At 41.4% G+C, this 17,872-nt stretch overlaps 1 protein-coding gene across 6 annotated transcripts in view; it reads right to left on the bottom strand.

Annotated features, from left to right (window-relative positions):
- Window positions 1-17,872, bottom strand: part of fam168a (family with sequence similarity 168 member A) — a 61,844-nt gene that overhangs the window by 9,348 nt on the left and 34,624 nt on the right. For 4 of the 6 annotated variants that reach the window (XM_058750865.1, XM_058750868.1, XM_058750867.1 and 1 more), the window contains 2 exons: window positions 5,235-5,315; window positions 1,357-1,482 (listed from right to left, as the gene is read on the bottom strand). In XM_058750865.1, the coding sequence (XP_058606848.1) occupies window positions 1,357-1,482; window positions 5,235-5,315 (207 nt within the window). The remainder of the gene's footprint in view (window positions 1-1,356; window positions 1,483-5,234; window positions 5,316-17,872) is intronic. The other 2 variants (XM_058750869.1, XM_058750870.1) reach the window with 1 other exon arrangement.

Consider the following 17,872-nt stretch of genomic DNA (forward strand, 5'->3'; position numbering starts at 1 on the left):
TAGTCTAGCTGAGCCATTCAATCTGTCTAATTCAATCCTGCAACCCTCATTTAACACTGCAATCCAAGTCCAGAAGCCCTGCCAACTGTCTACAGTGAGAATGAAACCTTAGATCTCAGACTGCATGTCTACATTATGCAATGTGAGATATTACCTGTCACAAACCCTAGTGAGCCGCCTACCTAGACAGCATTTTAAGACGTCATAAGCACAATCTGACACAAAAGAAAATACGTTGCTTTTCAGCATTAGCGAAATCCATAAAAAACATTTCCGTTACTTGAAACGTTAACTGACATCAAATATTCAGTGTATTACATTTCAGCTAGTTCATTAAAATAACTGAAACTAAAATAAAATTAATAAAAAACTAAAAGAAATGACAAAACCACACCACAGAATTACGAAAACTTTAACTAAAATTAAAATGGAAAATAAATATATTAATAAAAACTGTATTAGTATATCAATGATTTGCATTTTTGACCAAATTACTGTAGCATTATCTTTTGCGGTGAGGACAATCCCAGAATGCATTGTGAAAAATCATTCAAACTCGCATACAAAGCGGAAAAATGGCAATTATAAATATATTTATATAAAAACAATTTCAATCTTATTAAAATTCTATATATCTATCTACAAAGCATATCTATTTTATATACTAATGTCAAATTTTATTGCAAACAATTATGAATTGAGTCTCTAGAGCACTTCCAGAGCACTTCATGTTATAAGTCAAAATCAAAATAAATATAAAATAAGAATGTTAATTAATAGGCATAATAATTATTCAAAATAATATTTTTATTATATAATTTTTCAATATTTAACAAATCGATAATCAGAAATAAATAGATTATTATTGCAATAATTCTATTGTGCAATAAAATACATTTGAACATTAAAAAAAATCACTATTATTATTATAATAATTTTTTTTTTTGTATTTACAAAATTCATATGGGTCTGAAAATATGGAAATCAATATAAATGCAGAAAAAAACACATCCAGTAAAAAAATAATAAACAAATAAAAAGTGATTTAAAAAAAGTTTCATTTTGACTTCGGATGCTGTCTTATAGTTGCCTATGTAAACAGAAGGCAGCAGGGCAGCTCACTAGGTTTTGGAACAGAACTTGTTGTAAAGTGTGTTAACACAGCATGCGTGAAAGTCATTATGTGATCAAATCCTGCAGCGTCAAAACTGTGTGTTTGTGTGTGCGCTCAGGGGAAACAGAACAATGAGGGCAAGTGTTCTTCAGATACAGTGCGGGGAAAGGGTGTGTGTTTGTGTGTTATAGAGTCACAGGGAACACACAGCAGTTACAGTAGAGTATAGTAATGATATTTACTGAATGCTGTAGATGAGGCCTGGTACTGCCTGCTCTCTGAGCCAGCGTCCATGGCCAGGTCATAGGAGCCTTCTGCGGGCCCCGGAGCAGATGCCGTCTGGGGCCAGGCCTGCTTCACCAGCAGCACTGTCCCAAACAAACACAACAACACAAGAAGAGTTACACACATGCGTCACTATTGTGTGGCCACATCTTTTATCTCCAAAAATCGCCCAGACTCTCCTCTCCTCCACTCACAGCCCATCAGTAAACCTGCATTAACAAACCCCAAAAGTAGGGCTCCAGGAGTAAAAATACTAGTCAACAAAAGGACAGATCTACCGTAGAAACCATTGATTTCAATACTGAGTTCAATTGGCTACACTACCCACAATCCTGAAGCAAGAAGGTGCTGAATTGAGCATTAAAATTTTCCCAGGTTAGTGAAGCCAAAATGACCAAACTAGCTAGCTAGTTACCTAATATAGGATGTGGTGTTGTAATATACTAAATGTGCTTTATTCGACATTGATATATTCTTCTCTAATGGCAATAAAGAAAGATAAAAAAAAATCTAAAGATTTTTCTATTAAAAAAGATATATATTTTTAAAAAGTAATTACAAAAACAACACTGTATTCAAAGAATATATATATATATATATATATATATATATGATAAATTTCTTGCTAGATAGATATGCTAAATGTTTTAACTTTTGGCAGTGCAAAAAGATTTTGAAATATTAAAACTCCATAATCAGAATTATGGATTACAATCGAATGGATAGGAAAACTTGCATACAATACAATACTGTCTATTACATCTTTACTTCAGCATGTAGAGTCTAGTTATATCATCTCAGAAAGGTTATTTTGCACTTTAATCCAATTTTGGGTAAAATGTCTTACTTTTGGCAGTTCAATCAACAAAGGAACATGTTAAAAATAAACCATGGTTCATAATGGTTTATTCGCCACTTTGGAAATAGAAGATTACGTGCGAGATATTCCATGTAGTGTGCTACAAACATATACTGCACATTTTGGCAAATGTAGCAATCATTATCTGTGGAGTTTATGCATACAAAAATGTTACATGCTACATATACTACAAAAACAGGATTAGAAATATGGCAGAATGCCAATGGCATAGAGGTTGGCACAGAGAATAAAGATCTAAGCAAGGTACATAGTAAGCTGAAATCAGTCAAAGGGATCCCTCATGAACTACTGGCCTTACGAAAGTCAAGTAACCCGGATTACTCCAGGAGGATCTCTGTATTAAGATTACTGGATGATACGTCAGATAAACGCATCGGCAAAGTGATTAAAAGATATTTAATTGTAAGCCTTCCTTCCAAATGCAGCAATCCTCTCAGAGCCACAAGGGGGCGATGGTGTGTACTCATGAGATGTTCCCAAACACAAGAGAGCACAGAGGGACAAAGAGACTGCTGGAATCACAATGGCATGATGGGACTCTGCCGCATAGATGCCTCACACATGACTTTACCGCAGCACTTCAGCCTGCGCTTATGCATGCATGCATATTATGATATGCACGATATGTATGATAATGATTAAATTATGACACTATAGGAAGAAAAGTCTGAAAGAGCCATACATTTAATAGATACGTAGAGGTTGACCACTAGCAGATTTTGCCTATACTGATAATGAAAATAGAAAAACATGGTTGATAACTGGTTATAGTTAGTAGTTAATAAAATCAATAATATGTTCAAAAACTTTCCACTTAATGTAAAATAGAGCAGAAATTTAAACATTTTAAAGTATTTAAAATGAGAACATTTTGAAATTTTTAAAATCAATTACAATACATAAAAAGAGCTAAGCTTCATCACTACTGACACTTTTATTATTTTTTATTTTACTGTCATATGAAATAACTAGTGCAGAAAGATAAAAGAGACAGAAATAAATTCAACTCAATTCTTTTAAATGTAATTTCAATTGATAGTCGATTTTGGTCAACTGACAGTGGATTTATCAAAATAATGGCCAATAAACAATTAAAATCAATATGTTAGCTTTTAGAAAACGTTCCACCTAATGTAAAATTGTGCTAAACGTTATTTTATCATCATTTTAAATATATAAGTAATGTAAAATTAGTGGAGAGAAAATCAACTTAATGTTTTTAAATGAGGTCAACCAATAGTGGTTTTTACAGATACCGATAACTAAAATTGGAAAATGTGGCAGAAAACCGATTAATTGCTAATAGTTTTGAAAAAACAGTAAAACTTTCCATCTAATGTAAAATTGTGCTAAATTAAGAAGATTAACAATAAACCATGAGAATATTTTGTATTTATTGAAATATATCACTACCTATTTGGATGTTATATAAAATATATAATTGTACAAGAGATGGATAGAGGAAAAAAGGGACAGAAATAAAACGGCCCAACACAGGGCCAAAATTGTTAGTGAACAAGCACATTTTAATGGTATACAATTATTTATTGCATAAAACACATTGTAGTCGGCACAAGCCACATCCTCATTCTTGATATGCCCATTTAGCATCTGTCTAATTTTACTGCCTTCATCCAAATGATGAATTTGCACAAGACATTATTACAATATTTTATTGGACACAGTTTTTTTTTGTCAACAACAAAATATATATAAAATATAAAATTCCCTTTTAAAAGCTGATAATTTGCTATCCCAACAATGCTCTTTGCCATTTAGCTGTATTTTATTTTTTTGTATTTAGCATCTGATTACCAATAGTCTTATTACAAAACATAGCCTGTGTGATATATATTTTAATTGGTATTTTTAATGCCAAAAAAAGATCTTTGAGCTCTAAATGCTTTTAATGGAGATATTGGGTGGAAACCAAAAGAACTTGTTGAGAAAGTGTATCAGATTGTGTAAAAGAATTGCTGGTCAACTAAAAATCTGAGATCATATCCAAGCAAGCCAGAAACTAGAGCAAACAAAAATATTAATTAAAAAAAAAAAAAAACCCTGATTCCAACAGCAAAATGTCAACTTGATCTCTGATCTACGACAGCCTGTATAAGCATCTGAAAATGGCAGGTGGCATGTCATAACATTACAGACAGAAATTATACAAGCATCTGTTCAGGGCGGCACTGATTACACCACAGACCTCACAAACCAATCCACTACAGCACCATTTACATCCTGATCCAAAAATGTCTGCTTACAGCACAAATCCAGTTTATCTCTTTTAACAAAACAGTATTAAACACCATGCTAAATGTTGAGTCCCCGCTGGCTCAAACAAGCCTGTTAACACAATACTAATAGGAAACGATCTGCACTTAATGTCAACCTTCTTCACATGACTCATCCTCACTGCATCTGCTTTCTCTCAAGACTCAAATCATGCAGGTTTACACCTGAAAAACTTCAAAATATCATTTGCGGATGCATTATTCACATATGTCTCTCCAGATCGAGACACAAATAGATTTATTGATAGAATTCATTTCAGGGAGCAGCTCATGAAGAACAAAACACAATTAGTGGCCATATACTTCAGTATTGTTCAAGTTCAACTGTTACATGAATACTAATAAAGCCAATTTTGTGACGCTTATTGTATATATTTAGTCCGAGCATTGCATCACTTGCTGGAAGCAGCACTATATATATATATATAACAGTAATATGCTGTTTAATTGTTCAGCTACAGGCCAGCATCATCGAAACGAGGCTAGACAGAATAATGCATTAGGGACCGTATGCATTTGTGAGTACAAATGCATGTGTTTTATTGGTGTTAATGGATCATTAAAGTGTGTAAGTGTTCGGCCTCATGTATTTTTTGCTAATGTAAGCGTGTAATGCTTCATAATCAGCGGACAGAATGCATGTGTGTGAGTGTGTACACACCTGGTGGGTATCCCGGGCTACCTGTCTGATAAAGGTTGGCTGTGTAGGTCGGGGCAGTCGTAGGATAACCTCCAGGATAACCTGTACACATGTAAAGAGACAACAGTTGAGAAATTATACTAAAACTTGCTGAGAATCAAAATGAGCAATTTATTGGATGATATAACAGCCGGTTCTAATGACTGAACTTCACTGGCTAACAAAGTAATGTTTCAGTCATATAAGATAAACAATAAATTGAGCAAATATTGTGCAGAAAAACTTTAATGTGTGTCATTTTCTGATATTAAATTGTTGTATATACTACAGTTCAAAAGTGTATTATTTTCTCTTATGCACATCAAGGCTGCTTATTTGATTAAAAATACAATAAAAACTGCAAAACTGTGAAATATTATTACAATTTAAAATAACTGTTTTTTTTAAATTTTTTTATTAACAGCAATTTACAAACCTGAATAAAAACATGATATCACATATAAATTCATGTGATATCCCTTGCGGTCTCTTTGGATAGAAAAGTTAACATAAAACCAAAGCCACAGGAATCATAAAACACAAATTCCAGCAATCAAGAATGCGAAGGAAAAAATAGAATAAAATAAAAATACAGCGTTAAGACATTCATTCTGAGTCCTGATCGTGGTTTTGTGCAATATACTTGGAGATCTTTTCAGCAGCTATAGTCCAGATCTTTAATGTAGACATTTGTGCCACGTTCACCCGAGCCGCGGATAATTCAAGCATTTTAATGTCCCTAAGTTGTATCAACCACTTTTACATATCCAGGCTATGTGGTGGAAGCCAGTGTTGCGCTAACAGTTTTTTTTTGCAGATGTTAAGCCAGCCAGCCAAACAGTTTTTTGTGGCTTAAAGAAATTCAACAGAGAATCGTCACTCAGTAATAATATAGAGGGGTTCACTGGTATAGGATAATCAATCATTTTTGATAAGATAATACACACCTCATTCCAAATTTTTTTAAAACTTTTTCGCATTCCCACATCATATGAAAAAAGGGTCCGAGTTGTTGATCAGGACATTTATCACAGAAGGGACTAAAGGAGGAGTCGATACTCTTTAGTCTGGACTCTTTCCCAGTCCATAACATCTTGTTGACAGTCTCTTTCCCAAGTGCGCTGTATAGCTAAGCATTTTGTTGTAGCCTCTAAGGCCTTTCTGTACATCCACGAGGTGAAATGGCTAGAAGAGGACAGATCAAACCAAGCAATGATTGGATGCATGGGAAGACTTTCCCCTCAGGGAAGCCTGCAGGCCTTCATGGCCGACCTTAGGCGCAAGTATAAGAACAGAGAAGAGGGTTCAGTTCCCTACCGCTCACACAGTTCTTGAAAACTTAACATGCAATTAGAACCTGAAATATCTTTGAGAGTATAAATTTCTGCATCCAATCTCTTGAGAACAATGGTGCACCACCAGAACAAATATAATTATTATACCAAATAGGTGTGCCAATTATGTGAATGTTGAATGCATTTTTCCATCAGTTTAAAATCGACTATTGTATTGGCAATAATTGGACCAAAAGCTTCCATACATAGTTTGTTGTTTAGCCCAGAGAACAGTATATCTTGTAACCTATATTTATCTGCTAAGCACATTTCAATCTCTCTCCAAGGAACCCTAGAGAGCAGGTTAAGCCAAACATCGATGCATTTTATTTGAAAAGCCCTATGATATAATTCAAAGTTCGGAAGAGCTAATCCCCCATTATCTTTTGTACGCTGCAGAGTTTCAAATTTCAATCTAGGTTGTTTCCCATTCCAGATGAATTTACGAATCATAGAATTAAGTTTGTGCCAAAACTTTTTAGGAGCAGGTAATGGGATCACAGAACTAAGAAAATTGATTCGCAGCAAAACATTCATTTTAACACTTGCTATTCTGGCATGTAGTGATAAGGGCATCGAGGTCCATTTTTGGAGATCTTGTTCCACCCTAGTTAGAGTTTGGGGATAGCTGGCATCTGAAATAGCCTGCAGGGATGGTTGAACAACAATGCCTAACTAATGGAAGTTTGTATGGAAACATTACATGGTAGTCTAACTTTTTTAGCCATGCAATTAAGTGGAAGCAAAGAGGATTTATCCCAATTGATTTTGTACCCGGAAAGCACACTGAACTTTCCAAATACCTTCAGTATCCGGGGAAATGACGCTTGTAGATGCAAAATAAACAGTAATATATCATCCGCATAGAGAGATACAGTATATGTTGTTTGTAAGACTTAACTGAAATTGAATGTTTTCCTGTCAGCTGGGCTCGAGTGACAATGCAAATAGCATGGGGGATAACGGGCACCCTTGTCTGGTGCCTCGTTTTAAATTAAAAGGTAGAGAATGCACCCCACTGGTTATAACAGAAGCCGTTGGGTTTGTATATAATACCTTTATCATGTTCACAAAATTTGTTCCAAAGCCAAAAGCCTCCAAGACAGACCAGAGGTAGTCCCACTCCAGCCTGTCAAACGCCTTCTCCGCGTCCAAGGAAAGAACCGCAGCTGGAGTGGGACAAGCTCGGGATTCGTGTAGGACATGCACTAATCTCCGGATGTTATCTGCCGACAATCTACCTGGCCTAAAGCCAGTCTGATCTGGATGAACTAATTTGTTTATATATCGTTGTAATAGCAAGGCCAAAATTCTAGCATACATTTTAATATCTGTATTTTTAATTTTTTTTTTTTGTGATAAATTTATTCAATAACTTAGAGGATGGGTTAGCTGTAGTATCAGGGTGAGACTTATCCAGTGCAGGATTTAAAACAGCATTAAAATCACCACCAATCACTAAAGGACAATCAATCTGCTCAAGTGATATATTGGAAATATTTGTGAAAAATATGCACTGTCTGCCTCATTCGGGCAGTAAATGGAGACCAGTGCTAACCTGTCATTATGTATTTTACAGCGTATAAAAACATATCTACCTTCATCATCATTCCCGGTATGTTCAATAGTTAAATGTAACTTCCTATCGACTAAGATAAGCACCCCCTTAGTTTTATTAGGAGCACAAGAGAAGGCTGTCAGTTTGTAATACTTGTTTTGAAAACGTGCCACATCGCATTTTTTTAACTGAGACTCTTGGGCACAGGAAATCGATTTACGGTGCAAATATTCTAATATCCGGGTACGCTTAATAGGAGAATTTAGGCCATTCACATTCAATGATAAGATATTCAGAACATGCATTGTGTGCTCGCAATGCCCAGATTCTGCCTAAGTGAAGAGAAACAAAAGCAATGCCATAGTGCCAGTGACATGTAAACATCTAGTATGTATCTTAGATACCAATCCACCTAGATGCATAGTCCTTTTAAAAGAAAAGCAGAATAAATAAAAGTATTGATGTCCTGTTGAAGGGCATAGAAAAAAAAAACAAGAACAAGGAACGACAAACAACTGTGTATGAAAACCAAAGCAGACCGCACATTACCGAGAGTGTAGGTCTGCATACACAACAGAAACAAATGTTGATGCGTGACCAGTCCACTTCAACGCAAGACATGTCCCCAAAGGCCCAATGAGCCAAAAGCGTAGTGATTGAACCTGCTCTCCATCAGCCCGAAGAATAATAATAATAATAATAAAGAAAATAAATCATTATTATTTACCAATCAGCGGATGGACGTACAGGGCAGGGGCAAGATTCCAAAAAGAAATTAACAAGTGTCCATGGCCACCTTGTTATTGTCCTCTTCAGGGCAGTTAGGATCACCACAGACATCACTGTTAGTTTTCCCTCGTTAAGCTGAGAGGATGGAGATGGTAGCGCCGCCTTCCTGCTGCTTTGTAGTGCTGCAGAATATGTCTTCAGTGACAGTGAAGTAACAAAATCCTCCGCCTTTTGAGGAGAGTCGAACATCATCTGCTCACGTTTGTGCCGTAGTTTAATTACCGCCGGATAGGTGAGGAAGGGCTGGAGACCAAGTGCAGTCATCTTCTTCAAGACTGGATTAAAGCTCTTTCTCTTGGTAGTTGTGGCTGGACTAAAGTCGGGAAAAAATAGTAGCGTGACATTGTCCTGCGTATATTTCACCAGATATGCCTGACGAGCACCCTTCAGGATCGCCGATCTGTCATGCCACCTTAGTACATGGAAGATGAGAGTACGCAGCCGATCAGAGTTTTTCTTTCCATCATACACACGATGGGCCCGGTCAATCTCGATGTCACGGCCTAACAGGGAAGGGATCCACTTGGAAAGATTAGCTCTGAGGAAGCCAGCTGCATCAGAGCCTTCCGCCCCCTCTGGCAACCCCACCAGTCGTACGTTATTTCTCCTGCTCCTATCTTCAATGTCCGTAATTTTTTCGGTGAGTTGCTCCAGCTGATTTCTTAAAGGTCCCATGGCATAAAAATGTCACTTTATGAGGTTTTTTAACATTAATATGAGTTCCCCTAGCCTGACTACGGTCCCCAAGTGGCTAGAAATGGCGAAAGGTGTAAACCGAGCCCTGGGTATCCTGCTTCGCCTTTGAGAAAATGAAAGCTCAGATGGCCCAATCTGGAATCTTCCCTTTATGTCGTCATACGGGGAAAGGTTACCTCCCCTTTCTCTGCTTTGACCGCCCATGAGAAAATGAGCTACTACCGTGCGAGGCAAACGCAATATTTTTTCCTGGAGAGACATCATGGCTTGCAAACGAGCAAAGCATGGCAGTTGCTCAGTGTTTGGATGTACAAATGAACAACAAAGTATTTTTTTAGTTCCTTCATCCAAGCCTATGGCTAGCATTAGCTACATGATAATAACTGTAACAGCATACATAAACAAACCAACTAAAGTACCATATCCAGACACAATATTTTAAACTAACCATTCGGAGACGTCCTGCTGTAGCTGCTGAGTTGCAATTTCTTCATCCGGTGCTTCTCCATCCGGATCAGATTCTGGGTCAAACTGAAAAGCTTGAACGACTGCGTGCCTATGAGCCATTGCGATACATCCACTGTCAACATTAGCGCATGGTAGTGCAAGCTGGTTAAGGCCACACACCCACCCTCCACCTTGCCCCGCCTCTCTCCTCCTCATTAGCATTTAAAGCTACAGACACAGAAATGGCACGTCCTAAGGAAAGCTCATTGTGGGACTGGCTCATAGTGGCTGAAATTCTGCACCAAGGCTGAATTTCGGGAAAGAGACTTCAGATACAGTACTAGGGACCACTTAGGCCTATATAAAAGCATCCAAAAAGCAGCATGTCATGGGACCTTTAAGTTTGTGACTGTCCTCCTATCCTCACGTGCAGCTGCTTGAACGGAATCGACCCGGTCATGTGTCTGTTTCGCCGCGATGGCTAGCTTTTCAACTTTTGCTTTTAGCTCTTTTACAGAATCGTTGGTCGTTTGTATATCCAAATGTAGATCACAGAGTGCTGGGGTCAGTACAGAGTCTATCGCTTCTCTTACAGTTGAAGCCACTACCGAATCGAGAGTACTTTGTTGCTTTTTAAGCGCTAGCTTGCTACCGTTAGCTATAGCAGTGTTGGGATCCTCTCTGGAGATGGTGGAATCTTTGAATTTTTTCTTTATTGGCAATTATTCACTCTCTCTTTTCCGGCTGTCCTTGACTGCTGGGGTACTCATAGTGAGCTAAATAAAGAGTGGTTCAAAACTTACTGACAGGATATATACAATTTCTGAAAAAGTGAGCAGAGCGAAGGACTATGCGTGCATTGCTGCCGAAGGGTCACATCATTCCTCCATTTTAATATCTGTATTTAACAAATGGGTCTGTAATTTGCAAAATCTGAGTGATCCTTCCCTTTTCTGGGTATCAACGATATAAATGCTGTATTCAACTGTGGGTGAAAGGCCCCAGCTTCTACTGCCACATGAATGGCCGTCAGGAAGACAGGACCGAGTAGATTTAAGAAATAACTCTACAGGGATCCCGTCTAAACCTGGCGCCTTGCCTTTTTTGGCACCTTGTAACGCCCCTTTAAGTTCCTCCAAGGTAACAGGCTGTCCTAACTGTTCCGCTTCTTCATGACTAAGATCGAGGTAAAGTAAGAGACTGCAAGAAAGTAGTACAGCTTCGACTAGCGGGACAGTTAATTTCTTTGCTATTCCCAACCAGTCCTTTGGATGCTATCAATTATTATATCAATGCATGCTTTTGCTTGACTTTGCTTCAATTTAAGGGCTAAAAGTTTGCTAGGTCTAACACCACTTAAGTAATAATTCTGTCTGGTTCTGTGAAATACAAATTCTGCTTTCCTTCTCAGAAGATCATTCAGTTCAGCCTTAAGGATTTGAAGCATCTTAAATACAGAACTGGAAAATTAAGATTTTAAGTGATTTACATTCTTTTTCTAAATAGTCAATTCTCTGATTTTGCATATTTTTTAAATTAATAGCAAAAGCTATAGAAAGATCTTTGATAAAACCTTTCGTGGCTTCCCACACAAATATAGGGTCTTCAACCGATCCAATATTAAATGAAAGAAATTCAGACAGACTGGTCTTGAAGTCTACATCGAACTGGTTATTCTGTAAAAGAGAGATGTTAAAACCAGTGTTGGGCACGTTACTTTAAAAATGTAATTAGTTATAGTTACTAATTACTTCTCACAAATAGTAACTGAGTAAGTAACTCAGTTACATCATTCTAAAAGTAACTAATTACCAGGGAAAGTAACTATTGCGTTACTTAAAAAAAAAAAAAAAATTGAAATATGTCAAATAACTTGGATGCCCCCAATATTAAATCTGTTAAATGAAGGAAATGGACACTAAATAGAATAAATTATTATTATAATACATTGTAGACTAGTCTACACTATTGTAATGTTACGGTGTTACTGTGGGACAATGTGAGAGACACCTATCAAATTCAATATATTATTGTAAATATTATCAACCCTCTACGGGCACCTTGGCAATAGAATTGCCATTGGCTAGTAAATTTTTACCATTGGCTAGTTTACTCACCAGACTAATATTAATTATCTGATATACTATTTTATATCATATACAGTGTGTGTGTGTATATATATATATATATATATATATATATCTTATGTTTGTAAAATAGCACAGTTTTTTTAAGTATCTGACACTTAGCATCAGTCAGTCAAGCATTATAATATGATATTATGATAATTTAGCATTGTATGATATACTTTAGTAATTAGAATAACCATGTATGAATGCATTTTCGTCATGTTGACTGAACTTAGGACTGGTGGTGGTGCTTAAGATATTGTTATTATAAATTATAGTAATATTATAATAAATTATAGTAATGCCGCATTTTATTGTCAGTAAAGGTAACGGCGTTGTAACGGGGGAAACAGTAATTTGTTTGATTACTTGTTACTGAAAAAAATAACGCCGTTAGTAACGCCGTTTATTTATAACGCCGTTATTCCCATCACTGGATGTGGCGAGGGGGGCGTGGTTCAGCGAGGTCTGCAGCGGGAGAGAGAGCTGGGAGACGAGCGGTGAGTAAGTGGGTCAAGTGCAAATGACAAACACCTGTGTCTTGTTCCAGTAAGTGGCGTGGGGAGACCGCATAAAGACACCTGGGAACGTCAGAGAGGGAGAGAGAGACCAACTGTTGACTGCTGACTGGGGATTGTGCAGGCATGGAACCCTCTATTGCTCAGGAGAGCAGAACTTTATTTTGCGTATGCATTGTGTTATATTGAACGCTGATAGCGCGACTTTTTGTTGACAGTTGAAGCTAAATAAACCCCAGTGACAGCCCAGTCGACCTCGTCCTCTTCCTTCCTGAACTTTGACTTTGACTTTGTTACACTGGTGCCGAAACCCAGGAAGGAAGCAGGAGGGACGCTGCCATCATGCAGACTCCAACAAGCACGCCGTTTGCGGACGTCATCTCATATCTCGCGGTCCTCCACCAAGAACAACACCAGGCGCTGCTGGATATGCGGACTGACCAGGAGCACCGCTTCCAGGCCATTTTCCAGGCGCAACAGGAGGACCGCGAGACGTTCCGGAGCTGGATGAACTGGGAGGTTCGGGCAGAAACAACAGCACGGGCAACCCCACCCCCCCACCTGTCTCTGAACAAGATGGGGGCTCAGGATGACCCCAAAGCTTTCTTAGATCTCTTTGAGAAAAGAGCGGAAGCTGGGGGGTGGCCTCGAGAGCAGTGGCCGGTGCGTCTGATACCGCTGTTGTCAGGGGAAGCGCAGGTGGCTGCTCAGCAACTGCCCGTGCCGAACCTTCTGGTCTTTGATGATCTGAAAAGAGCCATCCTCCAGCGGGTCGGCCAAAGCCCAGAGCAACATTGCCAGCGGTTCCGTTTGCTGGTCCTGGGCGAGAGCGGTCGGCCCTTTGGGATGGCACAACAGCTCCGGGACTCATGCCGCAAATGGCTGCTGGCTGAGGGAAGCGACGTCGACCACATCATTGTACTGAATGGTACTGGAGCAGTTCGTCACTCGTCTGCCGGGGAAGACTGCAGAGTGGGTCCAGTGCCACCGACCGATGTCGCTGGACTCAGCCATCCAACTGGCGGAGGATCAGATGGTAGCATGCCCCGGGGTCGGCGAACCCCTTCCAGCTGTCTCTCTCTCGTCACCTTTACTTTCTCGCTCTCTCTCTCCCTCTGCCGCTCGACCTGTCCCCCTTCCTAGGTCCCGTCCTCCAGGTCTTCCTCGAGTCCCGCCCCGAGGGCAGGGTGGGACCGGCCAGGATTATGCCGCTGGTCTGAGAGTCCCGCCCAGGGGGGCGGAGCTGACCACCGCTGGGACAGATACTGTCTCCGTTTCCCTGCTCTCTCCACGCCACTCATCCGGGTCCCGGATGCACCGCAGGCTGCCCCCGGTCAGGCTGGCGGGTACCAAATACCTGTGAGTATTAAGGGGGGTACCTATCAGGCTCTGGTGGATTCAGGATGTAACCAAACCTCTATCCATCAATGCCTGATTCGGCCCGAGGCATTGGATACAAGCCGCATGGTTCAGGTACGGTGTGTGCACGGGGATGTGGTGAGATATCCTTTAATGTCCGCTGTGATCCAATTTAGGGGACAAAATCATAGTGTGGAGGTCGCAGTTAACCCGCACCTCCGACATCCGCTGATTCAGGGAACTAATTGGCCTGCTTTTAGTGAATTATTGGGATGTTTTTGTGCGGATGTCTCTTGGGGAAAAGGAAAACAGGGAAGGGGCGCGCTCGTACAGGTGGGAAAGGTTGAACCGGGACCACTGAGTCCTGAACCAGAGGAACAGAGTGGAATCGAGAGGCTGATCCTCTCGGAGCGCAATGATTTTCCTCTGGAACAGACTCAGGATGAGTCATTAAAACATGCTTTTGAACAGGTCTGTTATATCGACGCTCAACCTCTCCAGCCTGCTCAGCCGCTCTCCTATCCCTATTTTTCAATTGTGAAAGATCGGTTGTATCGAGTGACCCAAGACGCTCAGACAAAGGAAGATACGACACATTTGTTAGTGCCAAAAAGCCGTCGGGAAATGCTTTTCCAGGCGGCTCATTGTAATCCCATTGCTGGACATTTAGGCCAAACAACAACACTAAATCTTCTCATGGCCCGTTTTTTTTGGCTGGGCATTCACGAGAACGTACGCAGGTGGTGCGCGTCTTGTCGCGAATGTCAGCTGGTAAACCCACTGGCCTCCCCAAAAGCGCCTTTGCGCCCTCTACCGTTAATGCAGGTCCCCTTCGAAAGAATTGGGATGGACCTCATCGGGCCATTAGAGCGATCAGCGAGAGGACATCGCTTTGCATTAGTCCTGGTGGACTATGCAACCGGATATCCCGAGGCGGTGCCGCTCCGCAGCATTTCTGCCAAGAGTGTTGCGGATGCGCTGTTTCGCTTAATCTCCCGAGTGGGGATCCCGAAAGAGATCCTCACTGATCAAGGCACGGCGTTTATGTCACGTACGTTACGCGAACTATACGAATTATTGGGCATTAAATCGATTCGCACCAGCGTCTATCACCCACAAATGGACGGACTGGTGGAACGATTTAATCGCACGTTAAAAACCATGATTCGTAAGTTCGTTCACGAAGACGCCAAAAATTGGGATAAGTGGTTGGAACCCCTCTTGTTCGCTGTGCGGGAGGTCCCGCAAGCCTCCACGGGGTTTTCCCCCTTCGAGCTTCTTTATGGACGTCAGCCCCGAGGGGTTCTTGATGTCCTGAGAGAAACTTGGGAGGACGGACCTTCTCAAAGTAAAAATGAAATTCAGTATGTACTGGACCTGAGAACAAAACTCCACACTCTGGGCCGTCTATCTAGGGAGAATTTGTTACAGGCCCAGGACAGACAAAGCGGGCTATATAACAGGGGAACCAATTTGTGGAAATTTTCACAGGGAGATGAAGTGCTTGTATTGTTCCCAACTTCGAGTTCCAAATTACTTGTGAAGTGGCAAGGACCGTTTGAGGTCACACGGCAAGTTGGAGATCTCGATTATGAGCTGGTACGAACAGATAGGAGTGGGGCACATCAAATCTATCACCTCAACCTCCTAAAAAAATGGAGCGAGGCGGAGTCAGTGATGCTGGTGACGGTGGTGAGTGGAGAAGATGATCTCGGGCCGGAAGTGAGCATCAAAACGCAATCTCTTGCTCTGGCCCCGGGAGGAGATAATCTCTCGCCCTCCCAGCTCACTGACGTGGCCAGGTTGCAAGCAGAATTTGCTGATGTGTTCTCGCCCCTTCCTGGTCGAACAAATCTCATTCAGCATCATATCGAGACCGAGCCAGGCGTAGTAGTACGCAGTCGGCCGTATCGGTTACCTGAACACAAGAAAAAGGTGGTTCAGACGGAATTAGAGGCAATGCTCGAAATGGGAGTAATAGAAGAATCCAGTGATTGGGCGAGCCCGATAGTCTTAGTTCCTAAAACGGACGGCTCGGTCCGATTCTGTGTGGATTACCGCAAAGTGAATGCCGTGTCGAAATTCGACGCGTATCCAATGCCGCGAGTCGATGAATTGCTTGATCGGCTGGGCACAGCTCGTTTTTATTCGACACTGGATTTAACAAAAGGATATTGGCAGATCCCCTTATCGCTGGTATCTAAAGAAAAGCCTTCACAACGCCGTTTGGATTACACCAATTCATTACGCTTCCGTTCGGCTTGTTCGGGGCGCCGGCTACTTTTCAGCGACTCATGGACCGTATTCTCCGGCCCCATGCTGCATATGCCGCTGCCTACCTGGATGATATCATCATCTATAGTAATGACTGGCAGCGGCATATGGAGCATGTGAGGGCTGTCCTGAGAGCGCTGAGGGTGGCCGGACTCACGGCCAACCCGAGGAAGTGTGCGGTTGGGCATGTGGAGGTCAGGTATCTGGGCTTCCACTTGGGTCACGGACAAATGTGTCCCCAAATTAATAAGACTGCAGCCGTTGCAACTTGTCCGAGACCTAAGACCAAAAAGGAGGTGAGACAGTTCCTGGGGCTGGCGGGATACTATAGAAGGTTTGTGCCTAATTATTTGGACCTCACCAGCCCGCTGACTGATCTCACTAAAAAGGAAGCGCCCGATCCGGTCCAGTGGACGGAGCTGTGTCAGCAGGCTTTTACCCAGGTAAAGGCTGGTCTGTGTGGCGGACCGCTATTACACTCTCCTGACTTTTCTCTCCCCTTCTTGTTGCAGACTGACGCGTCTGACAGGGGGCTGGGTGCAGTCCTGTCCCAGGAGATAGAGGGGGAGCAGCGGCCGGTGCTGTACATTAGTCGCAAGCTCTCGAAGAGAGAGACTAAGTACAGCACCATAGAGAAGGAGTGTTTGGCCATCAGGTGGGCAGTCCTCACCCTCCGATATTATCTCCTGGGACGGGAATTCACTCTCTGTTCGGACCACGCCCCTCTGCAGTGGCTCCACCGCATGAAGGATACCAACGTGCGGATCATTCGTTGGTATCTGGCGTTACAGCCGTTTAAGTTCCAGGTGGTCCACAGGCCGGGTGTACAGATGGCTGTGGCCGACTTCCTCTCCAGGAATGTGGGGGGGGGGGGGGGGCTGCAGGGTCGGGCGGTGGGGGTATGTGGCGAGGGGGTGTGGTTCAGCGAGGTCTGCCGCGGAAGAGAGAGCTGGGAGACGAGCGGTGAGTAAGTGGGTCAAGTGCAAATGACAAACACCTGTGTCTTGTTCCAGTAAGTGGCGTGGGGAGACCGCATAAAGACACCTGGGAACGTCAGAGAGGGAGAGAGAGACCAACTGCTCACTGCTGACTGGGGATTGTGCGGGCGTGGAACCCTCTATTGCTCAGGAGAGCAGAACTTTATTTTGCGTATGCATTGTGTTATATTGAGCGCTGATAGCGCAACTTTTTGTTGACAGTTGAAGCTAAATAAACCCCAGTGACAGCCCAGTCGACCTCGTCCTCTTCCTTCCTGAACTTTGACTTTGTTACACTGGTTAAAACGCCACCGCTGAGATCTTTCAACAAACGAATTACAATTGAAATCTGCCATTATAGGATTATGATCAAGAATAGCTGAAAGTATCATCGTCCTATCAAAAGAAATCAATAGTTCCTTGGAGCACAGTAGATAGTCTATTCTTGAATATGAGAGATGCCGTGTCGAGAAAAATTTATAATCTCTACTCAAGGGGTTTCCAGATCTCAGCGTTTTTACAAAATTATTAAACACAGT

Source organism: Onychostoma macrolepis, chromosome 18 (assembly GCF_012432095.1).
Source record: "Onychostoma macrolepis isolate SWU-2019 chromosome 18, ASM1243209v1, whole genome shotgun sequence".
Taxonomy (NCBI): Eukaryota; Metazoa; Chordata; class Actinopteri; order Cypriniformes; family Cyprinidae; genus Onychostoma; species Onychostoma macrolepis.